Source organism: Pelodiscus sinensis, chromosome 6, assembly GCF_052426305.1.
Source record: "Pelodiscus sinensis isolate ZL-2025 chromosome 6, ASM5242630v1, whole genome shotgun sequence".
Taxonomy (NCBI): Eukaryota; Metazoa; Chordata; order Testudines; family Trionychidae; genus Pelodiscus; species Pelodiscus sinensis.
Genome location: NC_143057.1, coordinates 93,493,660 through 93,517,134, shown reverse-complemented (window position 1 = coordinate 93,517,134; position 23,475 = coordinate 93,493,660). Strand labels below are relative to the sequence as shown.

Genomic DNA, 23,475 nt, shown 5'->3' with positions numbered 1-23,475 from the left:
GTTTTTGTGATTATTTTCCTATTCTCTTCACTTTGACCCTACACTTTACTCCTTCTCCTCCAATTGGTCTTCAGTTGGCCACTGCCATGTATTTCTTAACTCAATTTATGCTGAATTCATCTGTCCCTTCACTTCCATTTGCTTTGTCTCTTGTACTTTTCTGCTTTTCACCGATTCTCTGTTTTCTAGACTAACGTGGAGAATGTTGCTTCTTTACTTCTCATGCATGTAGTGTATGATCTCATTAACCTTTTCCTCTGACCACCCTACTATCTTCTGATCATGTTAGGATCCAGATAAAAATCACCTTCCTTACTTTAAAAGCCCTTTCTTGATGCAAACTGGAGCATATCTATGTCTTTGCATGTTTCTTTTTCTGTTTTGTTTTCCCCCCCACTAATCCCTCCACCCATTCAGTGCTAGTCTCTGTCCTGAGGAAACGGTTAGCAGTTTTGCATGCTCTCTCAAACATCTTGCCTGCTACTTAGTAACCTACCTTTCTCCAATCGCTATACTTCTTTACTTTTATTTTTCCTTTGCTGTTATTTCTCTTATCTTTTTACTATTTAACTCCGAAAGGGGTTTTTAAGTTTATGTATTTAGATCATTGTGCACAGTTCCCTTCATAAAACTTAATAAAAGCTTCTTGCATGCATATTTTTTATACATAATCTCTTTCACATATACTGAAACAGTAAATCTTGGCTCTCTTTTATGTTAATATAGATTTCTCTCGTTCCTTCATATAAGATCTACCGTCTTCTCTTCCATTTTTTTTCTCATTAGGAGGATCATCAAATTTAGACCTCTCACTAAAGAAGTATTTGAAACCAAGTTATATGTGTGTTGATGCGTTCCCACCATTGAATTTTGTCATAAAGAAAAGAAGATTTAGTGTGATCATTTCTTCCAGTTTAATTCAAGATTTTAAATTTTCAACTTTGCATACTGAAAGTTCTTAAATTTGGCAATCAGGAATGTGCAGCTGTGCTGCCTGATCACGTGTCTGTCATTTCTTTTCTGGATGACCTAGTGTTGTTGCAGTATTTCATGGCAGTCTGCCAATGTCATCTTTTTAAATATATAAGAAAAGTGATATCACATCTTACTTGGAAATCTTGACTTTTCTTCTGGATTTTCAGGAAGGACTAATCTTTCTTAAAGCCTAAGATTGTACCTAAGAAGCATACTATGAGTAAACTTAAAGCATTTTTGTGCTTGGTTACATTCTAGCTTTTGAACTGTCAATTCTTTGTTTTATTAAACATTTCTTAGATATATTTGTGTTTCTGACTTGAGTTAAAGCACATACAGTTTAGGCAACATACATTTCTACTATAATAGAAATGTACTATAATGTCAAATCCTATATAGAGAGTTGTGTGCATAGTCTCAGGATAGACGGACCATATTTTTTGTAATAAGTATAAAAGATGATATAACTTGCAACCTATGGCAATATTCCCCCATAATAATAATATCCCCCACTTCAGATGAGAAAACAGGCTGAAGTCAGCATACCAGAAGAAAAAAGACACTTCATGTACACTGTCAGATGTAAACAGTCTTGGAAGAAAATGGACTCTGCAGTGTCTTCCTTCAGGCTTTTCTGTGCCTGAGGGGTTTTATGACGTAATATTCACTGTAACAAATTCTCTCAAGTAGTTGGAAGAGGACAAATAAAATTATCACTAGAAGGAAAGTTTGTGACCCCACTTCTGCATAATTGATGTCCCCTAATAAATTAAGTATATTCCAGGAATCTTTCAGGCTTTTTTTATTAGGATTTCCTATTTAGAGTTTGCTTTTTTAAAGCACTTTCTGGCATTTGTGACCTCTTCAAACCTTCTAGAGATATAGTACTTTCTTCTGAGGAAAGAGTGAAGGAAATTTTTAATTTGGGAAAAGCATATACAGGCAGTCCCCGAGTTACGCGGATCCGACTTATGTCGGATCCGCAGTTACGAACGGGGTTTTTCTCACCCCGGAGGTCGGGAGTGGCGGGGCGCCCAGATGCGCCGCGGTCCAGCCACCCGCATCCTCCGGGGTGAGAGAAGCTGCTCCGCGTCTTCCTGGTCTGCTGGGGGGCGAGGGGGAGTCCCCCCCAGCAGACCAAGGAGACACAGAGCAAAGCCGCTGTCCCGCTGCCGGCGTCCTCCGAGGCTTTGCTCCCCGTCTCCCTGGTCTGCCCCCCCTCGGAGGACGCCGGCAGCGAGACAGCTGCGGCACGTCTGGGCTGTCCCGCTGCCCGCGTGCTCCGTGGCTTTGCTCCGCGTCTCCCTGGTCTGCTGGAGACCAGCAGACCAGGGAGACGCAGAGCAAAGCCGCGGAGGACCCGGGTGGCGGGACCGCGGCGCATCTCGGTCCGCCGCCCGCATCTCCCTGGTCTGCTTGGGGTGGGGAGGGGGGGGACACGCAGCAGACCAGGCTTTTCTCTGGACGCCTGTGGTAGAGCAGCTGGGGTGCTGCCGGTTGCTCCCGCAGAGCTGCTCTGGGCGCTACTGGACCAACCCAGCAGCACCCCAGCTGTTCTGCCCCAGGCGTCCTGATTCAGCCGCTGCTGGTCAGTTTCAGCAGCAGCTGAATCAGGACGCCTGGGGCAGAGCAGCTGGGGTGCTGGTGGGTTGGTCCACTAGCGCCGACGAGCGGCGCTACTAAAGCAATCCGGCAGCACCCCAGCTGCTCTGCCCCAGGCATCCCCAAGTCAGCTGCTGCTGAAACTGACCAGCACTGACTACAGGAAGCCCGAGGCAGAGTTGTTCTGCCCCGGGCTTCCTGGAATCAGCCGCTGATCAGTTTCAGCAGCGGCTGAATCAGGACGCCTGGGGCAGAGCAGCTGGGGTGCTGGTGGGTTGGTCCAGTAGCGCAGACGAGCGGCGCTACTAAAGCAATCCAGCAGCACCCCAGCTGCTCTGCCCCAGGTGTCCCCAAATCAGCCGCTGCTGAAACTGACCAGCACTGACTACAGGAAGCCCGAGGCAGAATTGCTCTGCCCCGGGCTTCCTGGAATCAGCCGCTGGTCAGTTTCAGCAGCGGCTGAATCTGGACACCAGTTCCGACTTACATACAGATTCAACTTAAGAACAAACCTACAGTCCCTATCTTGTACGTAACCAGGGGACTGCCTGTATAAGTAGAGGAATTAGTACATTGAATGAGTTCATGTGCTCCAGCATCCTGCTTCTGGCACTTGCCAATGCTACCTCCTTGGGAAGAATATTTATGACTTCTATAATGCACCTAACCCATTGCGCAATATTACATCATTAATATGATCATCTGCTCCTCTTGTCCTAGGCTAGCTGATTACCAATTTTTCTTAAGTAATGTGATGGAGAGATCTCATTTCTTTGGTTTTGGCTAATATAATTTAATGATCTAGGCTGATCTGTTGGGTACAAGAATTAATTCAGCGAAGTTTTATGGCCTTTTTTTATGTAAGAGATGAGGCTAGATGGTCACGATGGTCCATTTTGGCTTTACAGTGTATGAATATGTTGGACTATGGACAAAGTTGTCCTATGTCCACTTTTTATCTAGTCTATTTTTATTTCCCTGTTGCCTTCCTTATAGAAGAATCTAAGTGCTGAGTCACAGAAAATTTTCCATGAATTAATGTAGGGGTTTGTTTATTAAGATTCTAGTTAGAAACCATTCTTCTGAAAGAAGCAAGATAAGCTTTTATAGTCGATGCATAGAATGGTGGACAGCAATTACTCACGTGCTCTGGGAGTCTTGGGCTTACATCAGAACACTTGCATTCTAGTTTTATCCTTGTACAGAACGTAGAGAGGGACCTGGATTTTTCAGAATGTCCCTTTTAAAAAAACACTTGGGCAGAATTATTATGAATAATAGTAGTGATGTGAATGGTGCATGAATCATGTGCTTGTAACACAGAAAGCATCAGCTAAAAAACCTCCTAAGTCATATTACAGTAAAAATCCAAATAGTCCGGCATCCAACTGTATGGCACTCCCGATAGTCCAGCATCAAAGTGGCAAGAGCCTAGTGAGTGAGCTTCGGCAAAAAACGAGTCACAAGGCAGCAGGGGAATTAGTTGAACCGAGGGAAACTGGACAGGACCGAGTCAGTCTGCCACTGGCATTGTGTGATGCTGGACAGTGCTTGTGCTATAATAAAAAAAGTTAAAAACACTTTATATACAGTATATTGTGTGTGTGTGTGTGATATATATATATATATATATATATAAAAACCATTTTATAGTACCTCCTGATAGTCCAGCATATCCGATAATCCGGTACCACCTAGGTCCCAAAGGTTCCAGATTATTGGAAGTCTACTGTATTTGGGGAAATTAGAGTTTTTCTAAATTTAGCAAGTGTTCTTAAGTAGTACAACTTTTTAGCAATATAGAATGGTATTTTATTGGTGTTTTTGTAAAATCCTGAAATAGAAGGTGGGTGGAGAGAGTCTGTATACATATCTATTTCCAGAATTTAGTGTTACTGCTCAATGCAGGTATGAGATAAAAAGTTTTAGTTACTTTAAACTTTAACGGTTCCAGTGCTAATTACACAATTGAAATAAACTGCATAATTATTGTGCACTTTTCCATTGAGTTTATCCTGTACCCAAATTTCTTCATAAATAAGGGTTCATTCTTGTTTTGTTAATATAGGGTTTTTTATGGTAAATTAGGTTGACAATAATTGGAGTTCTGAAAATCATCTTTTCAAAAGGGCTCAGTATCCTATTACTAGCAAAGAATTTGTCTCCTAAATATAGCAAATTATGTAATTCTCAAAAATCTAAACTTAAAATGCTTATTCTCTTTCTGTCTGTCTGTCTGGTTTGTTGTCTTTTACCCATGGAAGATTTAAACAAACCAGCCTCAAACAGGAAATTTACAATGGCCTTCCCTTAAACTTAGGAAACCTGTGTACTTAGGTATTTGTCTGGACAAACAAGCATGTGCATATCTTATAGTCACTTAATATACACATATTTCACTCTCATCAAAAGTAGTGCAAATTAATTCCATTCTAAACACAACTTTCATTTGTAGTGACACCTGTATTTCTTCTAATTGTAAGCGGGGGAATGGTCCCGCTATGGTGGGGAACTTTCCTGGCTTCTATACCACCCTGGTGAAATGGACCAGCGAAAGGATCTGAGTCCCCGCTCCCACTTTCTTTACCCCACGGCTTCCCTGATCCTGAGGGCTCCCCCTCCACTCTCCTGAGTAGCAGAGTCCTCGAAACCCCAACAAGGCTGGGTCCAGGTTTCCTGGGGCTTAATCCCTGACCTTGTAGTCACTAGGGGTAGGAGTTAGGGTGTCCCCACTCCGAGGTGCTCTCTTCACACTGCATGCTTTCTTGGCCCAGTGATCATTTCATAAGGTTCAAAGCAAATACAATTTATTAAACATCAACTGATTAAAGAGAAAAGAATAAGGAAAAATGAGAATGGTTAAATGAGAACACACCGTCCTGCACTGTAGCATGGGGACATCAAAACAGCAGTCTGCAGAGTGTAAGGACAGTCCACAGTCTCTTCCTTATAGGCCCCTTAGAAGCCCTGGATGTGCTTCAGGGGGGCTGCAGGCTGGACACGCTTGCTCTGGCAGTGACCACACAGCCTCAAGCTCTAAGTGGCCAGACCCCTCTCCCAGTCTGGCCTGCTGGGCCTCTTGGCTGGTGATATCTCCCTGCCCAGAGCCTCTCCCCGCACTTTGCTGGTCCCAGCTGCTCACCACACCCAGCTGCAGGCTGTGCTGCTTTGCCAGTCTCCAGGTCCTTGCATTGGTTCTCTGTCCCTTTTGGCTCTCTGAGCACTGCCAGTCTGCTGCTCAACACAGGGTCTGCACTCCTTGGGCTGTGTGTGCCTGGCTCTGTTGCTGCAAAACTGCCCCTCAGCACAGCTTGCACTCCTTGGGCTGTATGTGCCTGGCTCTGTTGCTGCAGGACTGCTTCTCCACACAGCTTGCTCCTCTTAGTTGTCTCTCAGCTTTCTCTTTGCTCAGAGAGACCCAGAACAATCCCAGCTCACGGGGAGGACGGGGCCTGGCCTCTCACTTTCCTCACTGGCCTGTCCAACCTGTCAGTCAGGCCGAGCTGGCGTGTTGGCTGCTTTCCATTGTCTCTTGGGTCTGTCAGTCTCAGGGCCCTGATTTCTCATGGACCCTTCCCCTTTTGACACTGGGAGCTGGAGAACCAAAAACTCCCACAGAGTTTTAGTAAGGGGCTAACAGTCCCCTTACATAATGATGGGAGAATGGCTGTGATCTAGTCATTTCTGATTTGGTTGTTATAGAAGAGTTTGTTTTGCCTTGTCTTTTGGCTATGTATCTGCTAGGGAATTTAACTACAAAGAATTTAGGGATTTGGGGAGCTTGCAAAAAATCTTCTCCCTTTTGGTGCTCCTGCGTAAGTAAAGGTTGGTAGGCAGAAAACATGATGTGACAGTTAACGTTTGACGACGAATACAGTAACTTATGCAGGAATTACTCTATTAATGCAAATCCACTGTCAGTATATGTAACTAAATTAAACTGTTTAAAATAGTGTTTTAATCCTGTGTGTTTGACAGTCTTTCTTAGTTTAACTTTCCAACAGTAAATTTTGAACAAATATGAAAATGTTTAGGGAAAAATGTTGAATTCTTAAAATTGGGAGAAAATGTTGGATTTACATTTCACTTCGCTAAACTTCAATGGAAAACCTCTAATGCTCTGCTTTTTGATTTAAGGTTCACAGCTCGACCATTAGTGGAGACCATATTTGAAAGGGGAATGGCTACATGTTTTGCATATGGGCAAACAGGCAGTGGAAAAACCCATGTAAGCAATTCTTGTAAGCTCACTAAGACATGCATCAACAATACAATTTTCTTTGTCACACTTTCTCTTAAGTTATTCACTAATTTAATAACCAGCCTGTAGAATGACACAAAGTTGGGAGCTATTGCCAATTCAGAAAAGGATCGGGATATCATACAGGAAGATCTGGATGATCTTGTAAATTGGAGTGATAGCAATAGGCTGAAATTTAATAGTGAGAAGTGTAAGGTTATGCATTTAGAGATTAATAACAAGAATTTTAGTTATAAGCTGGGGACACATCAGTTGGAAGTAACGGAGGAGGAGAAGGACCTCGGAGTCCTGGTTGATTATAAAATGACTATGAGCCGCCATTGTGACATGGCCATGAAAAAAGCTAATACGATCTTGGGATGTATTAGGCGAGGTATTTCCAGTAGGGATAAGGAGGTGTTAGTGCCATTATATAAGGCATTGGTGAGACCCCTTTTGGAATACTGTGTGCAGTTCTGGTCTCCCATGTTTAAGAAGGATGAATTCAAACTGGAACAGGTACAAAGAAGGGCCACTAGGATGATCCGAGGAATGGAAAACCTGTCTTATGAAAGGAGACTCAAGGAGCTTGGCTTGTTTACCTTAACCAAAAGAAGGCTGAGGGGGGACATGATTGCACTTTTAAAATATATTAGAGGGATAAATACCAGGGAGGGAGAGGAATTATTTAAGCTTAATACTAATGTGGACACAAGAACAAATGGATATAAGCTGGCTAGTAGGAAGTTTAGACTTGAGATTAGACCAAGGTTTCTAACCATTAGAGGAGTGAGGTTCTGGAACGGCCTTCCAAGGGAAGTAGTGGGGGCAAAAGATCTATCTGGTTTCAAGATTAAACTAGATGGGTTTATGAAGGGGATGGTTTGATGAGATAACATGATCTTGGTAACTAATTGTCCATTCATTATCAGTGGGAATAGGTCAATGGCGGGATGATAGGAGTTACTATAGAGAACTTTCTGGGTGTCTGGCTGATGAGTCTTGCCCACATGCTCAGGGTTTAGCTGATCGCCATATTTGGGGTAGGGAAGGAATTTTCCTCCAGGGTAGATTGGCAGAGGCCCTGGAGGTTTTTCGTCTTCCTCTGTAGCATAGGGTACAGATCACAGCTAGAAGATTCTCTGCATCTTGGGGTCTTCAAAGTATTTGAAGGCTTCAATATCTGAGATATAAGTGAGAGGATTATTCTGGGAGGGGTGAGTGAGATTCTGTGGCCTGCACTATGCAGGGGGGGCCAGACTAGATGATCATAATGGTCCCTTCTGACCTTAAAGTCTATGAGTCTGAGAATAGCTCTATGTAGCTCAAAAACTTGTCCCGCTCACCAACAGAAGTTGGTACAATAAAAAGATATTACATCACACCATTTGTGTGTCTGATAATAAACAATAAACATATTCTGCCTCCCCTCTTTCTCCCCCCCGCTTTTTTTTTTTTTTTTTTAAGACTATGGGCGGTGATTTTTCAGGAAAGAATCAAGATTGTTCTAAAGGAATTTATGCACTTGCAGGTAAGTAATCATGTAGATGCATGTTGTTTTCTTGCCAGTTGCTGGAGATGACTAGATTATTCTACTTTGTGTTATGCCCATTTTAATTTTAGTGCCTGTATATTCTGTGCTATATTAGAGAGGAGGCACCAAAATATGTATGTATCAGTGTAATTAAGAAAGTTTGAGGAGTATAAATGGATGAGGAATTGAGTTACAGGAGATCCCACAAAGCTCTCCAAAATATTTTTTAAATTTTCACTCCAAAGAGAATCAACTCTTGAAAAGAAGGCCTTAGAATATTTAGGAGTGCATGGCCATCCCTCCCTGTCAGTCTCCAAGGGAGACCATTCCTCCTAAAGCAACAAGGAGTCCTGTGGCACCTTATAGACTAACAGATGTATTGGAGCATAAGCTTGCTTGGGCGAAGACCCACTTCGTCAGATGCATGCATTCCTCCTAGCTGTCATTCGCTTAGAATGGTAAACAGTAAAAGGGGAGCTCAGGCCCTCTGGGGTGTGCAATGTTTCGTCATCTTGGCTCAAGCCTTCAAGTATGATGATGCACCCAAATCATATAAAATCTTCTGGACTTCAGTTGGTTCAGAGCGGTAAAGGGACCTGGACCCAGTGGAGTAGGGTGGGCCAGTTGCGGGCCCCTAACCATGGCAGATTATTCCACCACTTGGTCGGCAGGGATCTGACTGCAACATGCTGACCCAGCTTCAGGCAGCAAAGCAGCCGGACTATTGTTGGCTGTCCCTGGGGCTACTTCCTACCCTCCCTTTGGAGTGTACCCGAATCCTTGGGTTCTCCATCTCCCTGGGCACACTGCCAGTGGCAATCCCAGCAGCTTTTCAGTGTCTGGTAGCTTTGAGTGTTTGGTACAGTGATGGTCTTCTGCATGCTGCTTCTCCAGCAGTGAGTTGGAAGATCGTCTTACCAAATAGCTCCAGCTCAGCTGAGCTGTAGGGCCCCCATTCATACTTCCTATTCCTGGCCCACCCCTCTGCTTTCAGTGAGCTGGTGTGGCATTCCAGGTTCTGCCCACTGGGGGCATGTGGCTGTCAACTCCCTGTCAATCTTTGAGGGCAGCAACACCTCACTATAGAATGGAAAACGTGAGTGAGACTGGTTCTTCCAATTATAGTTGTAATACGCAAGAGATACATGTCAATAGGACAGACAGTTGTGCATTAAATATTCTTGATTAGATTGAAATGCATAACTAGATTTTTGTATGTTGTTTGTTCACAGCTCGAGATGTCTTTTTAATGCTAAAGAAGCCAAACTATAAGAAGTTAGAACTTCAAGTATATGCAACATTTTTTGAGATTTACAGTGGAAAGGTAAGTGCAAGTTCTTGGTTTGGGAAAATATCTTCGGAGAACACATGCAGGTTGTGAACTGACTACATGAGGTTTTCTCATTATATTTTCAAGTGGCTCTTTAGAGCAGTGGTCCCCAACCTTTGGAGGTTGCCGGGCGCCAGGGGGTGTGGCTGTTCGCCTGCCGCGCGCCCGGGGGCAGGGGCCCCCCCCAAGCGTCGCACGCCCGGGGGCGGGGCCCCCCCCAAGCGTCGCGCGCCCGGGGCCGGCTCCGGCACCATGCGTGCGCCACGTGCTCAGGGCCAGGCCAGCCCCAAGCACTTGGCGGGCGCACACGAATGCCCCCGCGGGCGCCATAGAACCCACGGGCACCGTGTTGGGGACCACTGCTTTAGAGCATTCTTCTAAGTTTGCTTTGTTGAAATTTTCTGAGTTTTGTTATTATTTGGAATTAAGTGTATCCTAAAGACCTCTTGTTCTAATCAATTTCTTTTAAGGTTTTTGACTTGTTGAACAGGAAGACCAAATTAAGGGTGCTTGAGGATGGTAAACAGCAGGTCCAAGTGGTGGGACTACAGGAACGGGAAGTTAAATGTGTTGAAGATGTACTCAAGCTTATTGAAATAGGCAACAGCTGCAGGTATGTATTATATTTTTAGTTTTTCAGTGTAAACTACAGTGAATCAGAACAATTTCACAATAATAAGATAAACTTAAAAAACAACAAATGGTCTGGTAGCACTTTATAGACTTAACAAAACATGCAGATGGTATCATGAGCTTTCAGATGACCGGTCATCTGAAGAAGTGGGCTGTGCCCACGAAAGCTCATGATACCATCTGCATGTTTTGTTAGTCTGTAGAGTGCTACCAGACCATTTGTTGTTTACGTTTATCCTGTACAGACTAACTTGGTTACCCCCTGAAACTACTGTAATAAGAGTGTGTGTTTGTCCTTGCGGAGCGTTAGCTTCTTACACTGTACAATACAGCTTTTCTTGAGCTGATTGATTAGAGTTGTGGTGTTGCCTACCTTTTGGATAAAGATTTGTTATCTACATCTGCCAAAAGGAGTTGAGATGAATTTTCTGTGTGCTGTGAACTGTGTGTATTTATGTAACCAGCTTACTGTCTTAATGTCACATTGTTAATACTCTGGAATACTGCCAGATTTTTAGGTTTTAAAAGACAGTGTGCATTTATTTTGTGATGGAGATTCTTAACTTAAAATGTATTTTTAAAATAGTCTTTTGCCATTCTTATTGCTCTCAATAGATAACAATGTTCTTTCTAGGATCCAGTTTTAAAATGCCCTGAGACTGATTTTCTACATTTTATGGGTGGGGAGGGTATACTGATCTTTGTCATGCTCTCTCTTTCTCTCTCTCTCCTTTACCCTGGTAGAGTAGATTGAGCAATGTATGTAATTGTATTTTGTAGTGTTCACAACATGGTAGGCACTATCAATACATTTATACGAAAACATTTCTCTGCCCAAGAGAGCGAACTTACAGGATGCTTCAGTGTGTGTGGTCTTTCATATGCTTTAAACAATATATTCCCTAACCCCTTGCTGCTTTTTTTTTTTTTTAAAGAACATCTGGTCAGACATCTGCAAATGCACACTCATCTCGGAGCCATGCAGTTTTTCAGATTATTCTCAGAAGGAAAGGGAAACTTCATGGTAAATTTTCTCTGATTGATTTGGCTGGAAATGAAAGAGGAGCAGATACTTCCAGTGCAGATAGGCAAACACGACTGGAAGGTGCGGAAATTAACAAGAGCCTTTTAGCACTCAAGGTAAATAGAATTAATTCAGTTCTGTTTGAGCAGGTGGAAAACTTCTCATTAATTCATAGAACCAAAAACCAAAACACTGCCCCCCCCAATAACCCCAAAAACCAAAACAAACAACCTTTCCCTGCAATGTATCTAATAAGTTGAGTGTTTGTACATACAGGGCTTGTCCACTAAATTTAAAGTAATTTATCAATGTGTTTCTTCTAAATGCTTTAGAGAACACTTGCACAGTATTTCTGTTTTCTAACACGCATCATATAGGACATAAGTACTTTCTAATATGGAAAAAAATGTATTGGCATAAGCATGGGATGGCAACATTATTAGGTTCCTACCAAATTCTTGGTCCATTTTGGTCAATTTATTAATCATAAGATTTTAAAAATAGTAAACTTCACGGTTTCAGATACTTACATCATGAAATTTCAGATTTAACTGGGGACCATGGGAAGGGATCACAAGATTTTTGTGGATGGGGGCTGTCGCAATATTGCCACACTTACACTATGCTGCTGCTGGTAGTGCTGGCTTCTGAGCTGGGCTTGCTGCAGATGGAGTAGGTTCTTGAAGGTAGGTCTGGCCCCTGTAGAGTAAGAGGAAATTTCAGCCTGCAGGGATTAGCACCTGGAGGCCAGGGCATGGTAAGAGACTCAGCCCTTTCATATCCCTACATAAACCAGATTTCATAGGTAAGACCAGATTTCATGGGTGAGATCAGATTTCATAGTCAGGGACATGGTTTTTTATGTTTGTGAATTTGATAGGGCTCTAAATATTAACAAGTAACATTTGGGGGCTAGATCTGCAAAGAGATTTCATGCCGAAGTCTACCATTTGGGTCTCAATTGAGATTGGCAAAACTCTTGTTTAGCTGCTACCTAACCCTGTATGCACCTGAATTCCCTAGTCACTTAAGCTTCTGCCAGTCCAATCCAGTGCCTTAGTTTCTATTGGTAGGTGTGCAAACTGTCTTAAATCCTAATGCCACCAAATTGCTTGGTACCCTAATTCATGCTTAAGCCCTGATGTAATTTACAAAATAGGTGGGTTTTTTGCTTGTTTTGCCCTCGTGCTCTTAGGGCTCAATATGGTAGGCTTTCTATCTGCTGGAACAGGCCTTGCACAGAAGATAGTTGGGGCAACCAGATTGAGGACTTGCATACATGAATTCGCAGCAAGCAACCCTGCTGTTGACTGTGTCCAAATGGACCCTGCTATGCACATTTATATTTTTGTAATGCACTTAGATCTTGTTCCATATTAGAGTACATTAATATGGAACAATGTTGCCTTTGGGTCCACAGGGTCAGTATACTGCAAAATGAACAAAACCGCAAAGTAGTGAGTCTCAGATCCTGGATCAGCTGATTGAGCTACTGGTCTAAAAATAATATTGAACAAGGTGAACCTCCGTGGTCTGGCTCCTTTGGGACCTGACTGGTCCTGGACAAGGTTGTTTTCTGTACCAGGCAGGGCCTCTCTGTTGGGCTCCTCTCCCCAGCTACCTGGCACTACTACCCACAGCCCTGTGGCTCCAGCAGTCACGCGACCTCCAGCAGCCCTAGTGGAACTGCTGGTCCTGGGAGTTTGTAGTCTCCACCTCGCCACAGGCTCTGGTGCCCCCACTAGCTTCCAGCCCAGCTGGCTGTGGGATTTGGTGCCCCATGGACTCTGCTGCCCCTGCCAGCCAAGGGGCTGGCTCTGCTCCTTCGTGCTGGGGCTTTCTAGTCTAGCAACATTTGTGGTCTTCCTGGACCAGATAAGTTGCCAGACCAGAGAGTCCCGGACCACAGAGGTTCAGCCTGTACATATTTTTGCCAGGGCTCGAGCTCAAGCTCTGAAATCCACCCCATCGCATTTATTCAAGTTTTGTTTATTTTTGAAAAAGCGGTTTTGGGGGGGACATTACCAGCTTCTGGATGAATGATACCCAGGTCATGTTAGCATAGTACTGTTTTAATCAGGACTGTATTGATGTGAACTAGGTATCTTTTAGTCATAAACAACTTAGCTTTCTGGGTGTCAGCAGTTGTTAGCTCTCCTTCCCTGCTAAGTGGTGGACACAGAAAAAGACAAGACAAGAAAAAGACAAAGTATTGTGTATATAGAACCTTAACTAAATGATGATAAAATCAAGGTGTTTATTAAAAATGTTAAATCCCTACAGATAAACTTTTTCTGTGAATCAACTGTTTCTCTAATGGCTCTTAGTAGAAGTAGATTGTCATTTTCTTATCTGCTTTTCTGGATGTTATTAGCAAAATAGTTCACATCATCAAAGTCTACAAAAGATAGTACTGCAGGTCTCACTTCCACAGTTCATACTTCAGGCTGTGTAGATGAGCTGTTGGCTTCGTGGCATCTCTGTGAGGGAGGGAGGTAGAGTTATCCTTATTTTTCATACGAGGAACACTGAAGTATGGAGAATGGCTTACATTAACAGACACCTACAAATTTTGGGTGTCTCACCATGTGGCTATTTTTTTTTATTCCATTCTTTTTAAAGACTAGGGAGGTACCGCTGCCACCCCCTCGCTCTCTTGCCGTGAAAACCCCTGGCTTGCTTTTGCGGCCAGAGAGCCTGATGACATCATTCTGTCGTGCAGCAGGAAAAACTTTTATTTATATATATAATAAATATAAAATAGAGATGATGATAAATTTGTGGCCCCTAAAATGTAGGCTCATGTGTTGTATCCTAAGCTGTTCTGAAAGTTAGTGGCAGAGCCGAGAATAGAACCTAGAAGTCAAGATTCAATCCTAACATTTTCTTGCTAGACCTCACTTCCTCAACAAAATATGATTATATGCTTGTTTTGAAATGAATAACAACAGTACTAATGATTGTGAGGTTGGAGATTTAAGGTTTGTCTGCTCTTGACCTGGAGGTGTAATTTCCAGCTAAGGTTTGACTTGTGTGCACTATCTTTGATCAGGTTGACTAGCCTGTCATGCTGCTCCTGCTGTTAGTGCTGCAATGCTATTTTTGGTGTGTTAGCTTAATCAAAGCTAGTATGCATATGTCTACCCCAGATAAAAATTACAGCTCCAGCTTTGATTGTATACATACCCTTAGTATGAATTCAGAACTTCAATCATTGCATTCATGGAAGGTGGACTCCTAACATTAATTTAGTGTTAATTTAAAGTATCACAAGATATCATCCAGTGTTTATATTTTCTGTATGTGGATTACATTTGTATTGACTTTTTTTTTTGGCTTGGATTCTGAGAAGAATATAAACTTGTTCTTTCAGGAGTGCATTAGAGCCTTAGGCCGAAATAAACCTCATACTCCATTCAGAGCAAGCAAACTTACTCAGGTGCTAAGAGATTCATTCATAGGAGAAAACTCCCGTACCTGTATGGTAAGTTTGTTTGTTTAAGTAATATATTTATACAGAGAACAGGAACTGCCCATTAATGATCTGATGGCTATTAAGCTTGATTGTATCCCGCAAATAGCATGACACCTAAAGATCATCTTTCAACAGGAAAATCCTCCCTCTCTTCTTTCTCTCCAGCCAGATATCTTCATTGTGTATATGTTTGCCAGTAGTATCATGAACTTTGGAAAAGACTGTTTAAGATGGGGGAAATGCATGAGAGTTCCTGACCTGACAGAACTGGTAGCTGTAGGATAGTCTGCTTGGAGGTGAAAGAAACTAGAGAAGTTACGGTAGGAGAATTGAAAAAGGGAATAGAGACATACTTATACCAATGTTCAATATTATTACTCAGCATACATTTTGGAAAGCAGAATTTATACTGCCCAATGGCAGAATGGGCTTATTAGGAGAACCAAAGGTTCTCTTTAATTTTAAACTGAAATTCTACTGCAATATTGACTTAGTAAAAATGACATTTTGGTCTTCCAGAACTGATCTTTCTCAGTAACTTCTGGATCAAATGTTAAATTTACAAGTAGAAATGTGATGCTCTCCTCTCTCTCAAACAGCCATCTCAACTAATTTCACCCAGAACAGAAAGCTGAGCCATGTTCTTTCTGGCTTGTGCATCTGCACTAGTAATAAAGATTCTGAAAGTTTGTCTTCAGTTTGTCGTTGTGCTTGTTTTCCATAAGGAGAAACTGACCCTACAGTTAGATTGTTTAACATGTTTTACTACTTCTGCATAAGTCTGATTAGACCAAGCTCACTTTGCCATAGCAGTATCAGATCTGCAGTGATAACAGCGGTGAAAACTTGTTTAAATCAGCAAAGTAAACAGATATGAATCTGAATACATGCAGTAATTAGAGCTGTTGAATCAGAGTGCAGATCTGACCAAAATAATAACATTTTTTTAAAGTACTACACAGATGTGTATTATTTTCCTGATCTCCCAGGTTGAATTTACTTCATTTTACAATTTTGTGACACCTGTGAGAAGAACTTAATTTTTTTAAATAGTGCTGAGAATGTTGCGGTGGTTCTTAGTGACTTTTTGGTCAGTAATTTGTGATTTAATTATGATGGATGAAACAATCATTTTTTATTTTGGAACTATGTTCACTGTAAAATGAGCCCCTGAATGTAGGGTGTGTAGAAATCTGATGTCATAATTTTTTTGATATGTTTTCCACCCACATAACTACAGTCTTTCCATAATCAGGAATTTGAAGACTCTTTCATTATAAACCACACATATTTCAGGGACTTAATGGACATTTTATTCTGAATTTTATCATGCTTTTCAGCTTAGGGATAAGATGTCAGATTTTTGTTAGTTACATTTTTTTTTTGTAAATGTAAGTTTGATCATATGTTTTTGACTTTGGGGTTTTTTAGGACTGTGAAAAATTGATTTGCAGTAATTATTTTTGTATGCTGTTTTTGCATTCAGATTATTTTTAAAATTTATTTTAAAAACTTTGTATGATGCATTTATGGAAGTGTTTATAGAAACAAGGTTTATAAGCTGTTGGAAAATTACTAATTTTTAACAAGGCCAAGAAGTACGAAAATTCCAAATATATGCAAATTCACCGCTTGTGAATATTAAAAATAGTGTAAGATTGTTAAGACAGACCAGTCAGCTGTTCAGATTCTCCATAAACCCTAATCAGCCTCTCCTATCCTGGAAACCACCTTTTGTTTCTTTTGACCACTCATATTCCCCAGCCACTGATACGTTATGAGTTAGATTATGTCACTGGTGACACACACGGGTTCAGAGTTCACATGCTTGAGGATAATTTATTGTACTATGCGCTATTGAAAGTGCATAACTGAAACTGATGCAGAGAGTCTAATAGAAGGGCTGCCAGTCTTGAGAAACTACAATGGGTGGCATTTTTCTTTGTACCCCTATATTGTGAAATGGCATTCTAAAGGATGCAACAAACTGGAAGACTCTTCTGCTAAGACTGTCCATACTGCTATTTTTCAAAATTTACAATTTCAAGCATGATGTGGTCTGTGTAAAGAATGCAAAGTGCTAGTGTGTGAAAAACATCAGTATGCAATGTAATGACTACATTTATTTGTAAGACCCTACCAAATTTATGGTCCATTTTGGTCAATTTCACAGTGATAGGATTTTAAAAATAGTGAATTTCATGATTTCAGGTATTGTAACTGTATGGGCTCTGTTCCAAAAGAAGGTTTGCCCCCTGCAAAGTTATTGTAGGGGGATTGTGGTATTACCACCCATGCTTTTGTGCTGCCTTCAGAGCTGGATGGCTGGAAAGCGGCAGCTGTTGGCTTGGCTCTGTGCCTAGGTCTGAAGGCAGCAGTACAGAAGGACAGCATGGCATGGTATTGCCACCCTTCCTTCTGCAATGTGGGTGGTGTCATACTGCTTTCAGATCAGGATGACTACCCAGCACACCCAGCTCTGGAGACAGTGCAGAAGTAAGGGTGGCAGTACTGTGACCTCCATCCCCCTCCAAAACCCCTTTTTGGGTTTGGGTCTCCATTTGGAGAAACATTGCTCTCCTCCATGAAGTCTGAATAGCGTAGGGCAGTGCTTCCCAACCTTTTTTTTAATATGATGGACCAGCAAATCCATTCACAAACTTTTGGAGGATTGGGAACATTTTATTTGCATATTCATTCTGGTAATTAATTTTAAGAGGTCATGTGTTATCTTACACATCTGTATGCACACAATACATGTCGTAACGGATCAGAGTTTGCAGATATATACAACACTAAAAAAATTCACAGAAAGAATTCCCCTCCGGCTGCTGGGTGGGGCATCCCCTCCCATAGGGAAGACTGGTGCCTGCAGAGGGAGGGGCGCAGGAAGGGGCATCCACAGGGACAGGGGGGCACCCTGTTTAGCAACTGAAATTTTGTCATGGGTATAGGAGCTGGTGTTCCCAAGTAATATCACAAGTCACCTCTGCCCTCCCCCCGACCCCAGAGGTGAGGGAGCTGCAATTGTATCTCCCATCTTCTTCTGTACATCCCCTGCCCTTTGTGTCTCCCTTCTCCAGCCAGGCTGTGCTTGCTCCCACAGTTTCCCCCCAGCCTCCCCTCCCTGCATCCCCCCTTTCCTTCCCTGTGACCCCCCCTCAGAGTTTCCCTTCACTCTACCCCTGCTCCCATCCACCCCACAAGTCTCCACTCAGTTTTCCCAATCTCTCTTCAGCACCTCTTACATCCCCTTTTTGCTCCTGCCCCTCTTCAGCCCTCTCCTGAGCTCTCCAGGGTGGCTACCACTAGCTTCCCTGGGCAGGGATCACAGTCAGCTCCGCTGGGAGCAGCCTGTGGCCAAACCCTCCCTCTGCAGCCCCAGGGCACCGGGAACGCTACTTCCGGGGGTGAGGGAAAGAGTCTCTCTTACCTGCCTCCCAAGCACCCTGGGGTAGGGGCTGGCCAGGCTTGAGGCACTGTCTTTGGAGAGGCACTTGCGGTGCAATGGGACTGGTCCTGCTGGAGATTGCCCCTCCCAGCAGCAGCCTGGGCTTGGAGGGCCCAGCAGCAGCCTCCACCAGGACTCATGCATCTGGCCTGGAGCCTGGCCCCAGAGTCAGCGTGAGTAGCTACTATGAGTCGCTTCCTGCTGCGGGGGCCAAGCCCTGCCCTGGCTCCCAGAGCCCTGCCTGCTGTTGCTGGGTCCTAGCGACCAACCTGTAGCCCCTGCCCCTGGGGGCCCTCCTGCCCCTGGTCTTAAACAGCATCCTGCACATCAAGGCAGAGCCATGCAGAGAAGCCAGCGCAGCACTGGGCACAGGGAGAAGTGACAATCCAGTGGAGAGGAGAAGGGGGGTTTCTGGGCAGATTGGACCTTGCTCCAAAATCCTGCTGAGCCAATCAAGGCATGGGCATGACCTAGTAGTATGCTGTGGCCTGGCAGCCAAAGGATCATGGACCAGCGTTTGGGATCTGCTAGTACAGAGTAAAAGTACAGAGGCAATCAGATTTCACAGTCTGTGACCTGTTTTTCCACAGCCATGAATTTGGTAGGACTCTATTTGACTTTATAATAGCATATCTGTGGCTGTGTCCAGACTCAGGGGTTTTTTCAGGAAAAGTAGCCTTTTTCCGAAAAAACTTCACCTGCGTCTAGACTGCAGCCGCGTTCTTTCGAAATTAAATCGAAAGAACGCGGCTTTTCTTTCGACGGCGGTAAACCTCATTTCACGAGGAAGAACGCCTTCTTTCGAAAGTGCTTCTTTCAAAAGAAGGCGTTCTTGAATGTAAATAGGGCTTCTTCGAAAGAGAGCATCCAGACTCACTGGGTGCTTTCTTTCGAAAAAGCGGCTTGCTCTTTCGAAAGTTCCGCGTGCAGTCTAGACGCTCTCTTTCGAAAGAGGCTTGCAGTCTAGACATAGCCTGTGTGTGTGTGTGTGTGTCTCTCTCTCTCTCTCTCTCTCTCTCTCTCTCTCTCTCTCTCTCTCTCTCTCTTTTTTAAGGAACTTCTATAAACTACTAGAGCAAATTTGTGATTGCTTAACATACACACAGAAGTCAGGATCTTACATAAGCTATGCTTCTCATAATAACCAAAACCTCTGATGAAAACCTTAGTATTGGCGCAAACTTAACACTTAAAGCTACAACATATGGGTTGTCCGCTAATAAGGTCTAACTTCGATTGGCTGAAAGGATTAATGGACACAAGTCACACATAAGGAATGGTAACACACACAAACCTGGAGGTTAAAATGTTCCCCTACCTGGACATTCAATAATTGATTTACAAGTAGCCATTTTTGTACAAAGGAATTCTATCACTCAGTTACAGAGGATGATGGTTGAACTTAAATATGTTAAGAGGCGGGTAATTGGCTAATCGTATAGTCAATACAGTTTGTATCAACTATATGATTAGTCAATAAGAGATCTATCCCCACTGCAGCTCTGTATTTTAAATACAGTCTCAGCTTGTGCCAGGTTCGGGACTGCAGTAGTTCTGCATTTTAAATGTAGCAATAGCTGCCTGTCTGTGTTCCCTCTAAGCTGTGTGGCAGCACAGCTTCACAGGTGGTTAATCAGAAACCTCCCTCCCCCCATTCACACCGGTAAAGCCGTAGTGCCTCGAAGCTTAGAGGGAACGCTGTTGCCCGGCCATTACTACATAAATACAGAGCCGTAACGGGAGTAGCTTTCAGACCCAGTGCGAGTGGGACTGAGCCGGGCTCGCTCAGTCCTGGCTCACATTAGGTCCAGCACCCCCTGTTTGTGGGGATCACAGTGCAGTGCTGGGACACCCACAGACAGGGGCTGCTGCCGCAAAGCAACCTCTGTTTGCTGCAGCCTCTGATAGAGGCAGCAGCACAGGGGAGGAGATGGGGCACCATGGAGAAGGTGCTGACAGGGGGGACCCGGCTTTTAAGCTGGCTCCCTCCAGCACCAGCTCCCGATACAGAGGCACCAAGAGGCGTGGATGCGAGTAGTTGGGTAGTTGACCACTTGACTAGTCGCTTACATCCCTATGTTGGAATTCATTTACAAATTTGGCATTATCAGCTTGGGCTTGAATAAAGGTATTAACTTCATGCACTTAAAAGGCAATTTCCCCTGCGTTTGATTTTGCATGTACACATCAAAAGCTACGAATGGGATGCATCCAGCCTGACTCAATTAGCGGAATTAACACTAGTTCTGCAATTGACCAGTAACTGCTTTTGCTGTTATATGTACTCTGGATTCTGTAATTTCCACTCCAACTCCTCTGATGAAGTGGGTTTTCCCACAAAAGCTTATGATGTAATATGTTTATTAGTCTCTAAGGTGCCACAGGACTGCTCATTATTTTTTCAAGTGGTGTTAGCCTTAAAATGTGGATTATTTTTTTTTTTTTTTTTTACAAAAAGTGAATATGATAAAGAAAATAGTCTCATTTTATTGATCATGTAAAATACTGTACCAACATTTTACATTTTTTTAAATCATCCAGTTGGTGGCCAATGAGAGAATCTTTTCTTGTTAGGAGATTCATTTACAGGAGAAATAAATCTGTCTCAAATGTTCTTATTTGTCATTAGAGTTGAAAACATTTTTTGCAAGTATGGGTTGTACATATATTTTCCATAAACTTCCATCTGAAGGAACATGTTGCCATGCATGTGAATTCATGACAGTCACATTCTTGAAATGTGCTAGTGCTATATACCCACCAGTACATTTTCTCTTGCAAAATTCACCGTTGGGGCCTGGTCTTTGTGCCTTAAAAGCTCTTTATGAATAATTTATAGATTGTTTTATCTGAATAAACTTTTTATAGCTTATTAGGTTTTATGGTATACTTTTTAGTATTAAAGCATAGTGGACCTAGTGTTAAAATGTTCTCTACTGTATGTAGGAAATCAGACTGTGATCCAGAAGCTTCAAGAGTTGAAAAAGAGATGTTCAATGTGGACAATTATGATTGGGACCTGTTTCGCTATAAAGAAAGCCACAGATGTAAGATCTGCTTAAAGATGTTGTTTTGAGCTATCAGAGCTCAGAAGGAGATGTTGCAATCTTACCTTGCGACCCTCTGAGAAGCAGAACTCTGGTTTGCTGACACAGTGTTCCTAGTTTTCTTACAGTACCTTGAGTATTTGGAAGTAGGAGACCTCCAACAAAATCTTCAGCTTCAAAGGAGCATCAGAATAGCTCCAGACTTTTAGTAAGGGCATCCTCTTTGAGTTTGTAAATACTATATTGCTGCTAATCTAAATGGTATTTTACGGGATGCGTATGTATAACATAAGGATACATGATTATGTTGTTGTTAATTGTAGTATATAAGAGAGCACTGGAATGTAAAGCAATTTTTCCTAGACTTTTGACTGCTTTAGAAGTTGTACTGATTCTACCAGACTCTTTGGCCTTCTGAAGAAACAAAGATTTGCCTATGGAACTTGTCTAGATTAAGATGTGAAGGTGCAATTTTGGTATGTTTTAACTAATGCATGCGATCATGTTTGAAAAGACCATTGTATATAAGGCTCACTGCCTTTAACATGTACTAAGTTCTGTTCAAAGTAAAGCCACCACTGTAGTTTAACTAGTTAATACATGTGAAAGGAGTATGCTTTCACTGTGATAGCCTTTATAAATGTGTATATTAGCACAACATTGTGGTTGCAGAACAATATTTCCACTAAAACTGGGTTACTTATTAATTACAAATGTTAAGGGCTAAATATGATGTTTCTGAAATAAGATGTATTGGGCAGCGAGTCAAAAACCAAATGGTAACGCATGGCTCTGTCTAATAAAAGCATAAAAAAATCTGATATAAAAATCTCATATTGCAGTTTTATATTTAAATAAAGCCAGAATAGAGAGAGTTTGGGTTTTTTTTAAATCTTCTACTTAAAAATTTTGAAGCAACATTATGGTTGATAATTAAACATAGCGGAAGTCAGTAAAATGAAAAGATGTATGGTTCTAATTATGTCACATTGCAAAAATATTACACTAAGGCAAATTAACAATATATGAAGTACCAAAAAAGCTATTTTTGTGTATGGATGCAAAGTTAGTTGCTGAAATATTTGAATCGACTGACTTCTGTGTTTAAAATTTTAACGATCTATTAGCGCTTTATCTCTTATATCTGGAAAAAAAAAAGGCATGTTCCGAGTTGTAGCACTTCTTTGAAGGCACTTACTAGGTTCTCCAATTGCTGTTGGTAATCTATCTGAGAGGTGATAGCTAGGTTGACAGCAACTTTCAGGTTGTGGATTTTTCATACCCCTGAGAGATGTAGCTATGATAACGTAACTTTTCAGTGTAGATCAGCCCTTACTCACCAGTGAGAGAATCAATCCAGCATAGAAATCTCAGAATTATCTTTACAAACCTGAAGGCGCTCCCCTTTGAGCGTCTTTGTGAATGATTTTTACTTTTGTACTCGAGGTGGTCATTTTAATCACTGAACTCAAAGTTCTCATGGCTAAACCTCCTTACACATACATTCGCCGATATATGATGGCATAAAAACTTCATTCCAAGTTTATTTCTAAAGTTCTTAGACTTTCATTTGACTTAATTTATCCATTCCTCCCTTGACAGGACAAACCTGCTAAGCAGTCGTTCCCTCACCTTTCTTTTTTGCCATTTCTGATCATGGGAATGTCAAAGTGGATTATGCAGTTCATATCTATTGTTATATGACTGTATGACACTTATATGATTTTCTTTGAATACAGGTTGCACCTCTGTAAACCGGGACACTCTGGTCCAGAAACATCTGTGGTCCTGTAGGACCATGGATGTTCCAGGACAAGGAGTCTGGTGGAGGGCTGGCAGTTGGGACCCTGCAGACTGGTAGGGAACTGCTAGCAGGGCTGGGAGACAAACTGCCTGCAGCTGGGCCGCCTGGTGTGCTGCATTGGGGCTGCCTGCTCCAGGGTCAGGGTTGGGGAGGGGACCATTAGGGCAGTGGGGCAGGGCATATTTCTGTCACTGAAATATGCAAGATTACTATATAGAATTAATCCTCTTAATTTCATTAAATGCTGGTTTCAAAATCAGATATCAAATTTGGTAGAGCAGTGTCACAGTTGTTCAGTTAAGTGACAGAACTCTTCAATCCCACCTAGACTGGGATCCACCCGCACACATAGTCAAAGAA

The 23,475-nt window shown here is 42.5% G+C and overlaps 1 protein-coding gene across 4 annotated transcripts in view; it reads left to right on the top strand.

Annotated features, from left to right (window-relative positions):
- KIF2A (kinesin family member 2A) overlaps window positions 1-23,475 on the top strand; it is a 97,443-nt gene that overhangs the window by 53,390 nt on the left and 20,578 nt on the right. For all 4 annotated transcript variants that reach the window (XM_006134427.5, XM_006134428.5, XM_006134429.5 and 1 more), the window contains exons 10-15: window positions 6,715-6,805; window positions 8,285-8,348; window positions 9,584-9,675; window positions 10,152-10,294; window positions 11,250-11,454; window positions 14,712-14,822. In XM_006134427.5, coding sequence (XP_006134489.2) covers window positions 6,715-6,805; window positions 8,285-8,348; window positions 9,584-9,675; window positions 10,152-10,294; window positions 11,250-11,454; window positions 14,712-14,822 — 706 coding nt within the window. The remainder of the gene's footprint in view (window positions 1-6,714; window positions 6,806-8,284; window positions 8,349-9,583; window positions 9,676-10,151; window positions 10,295-11,249; window positions 11,455-14,711; window positions 14,823-23,475) is intronic.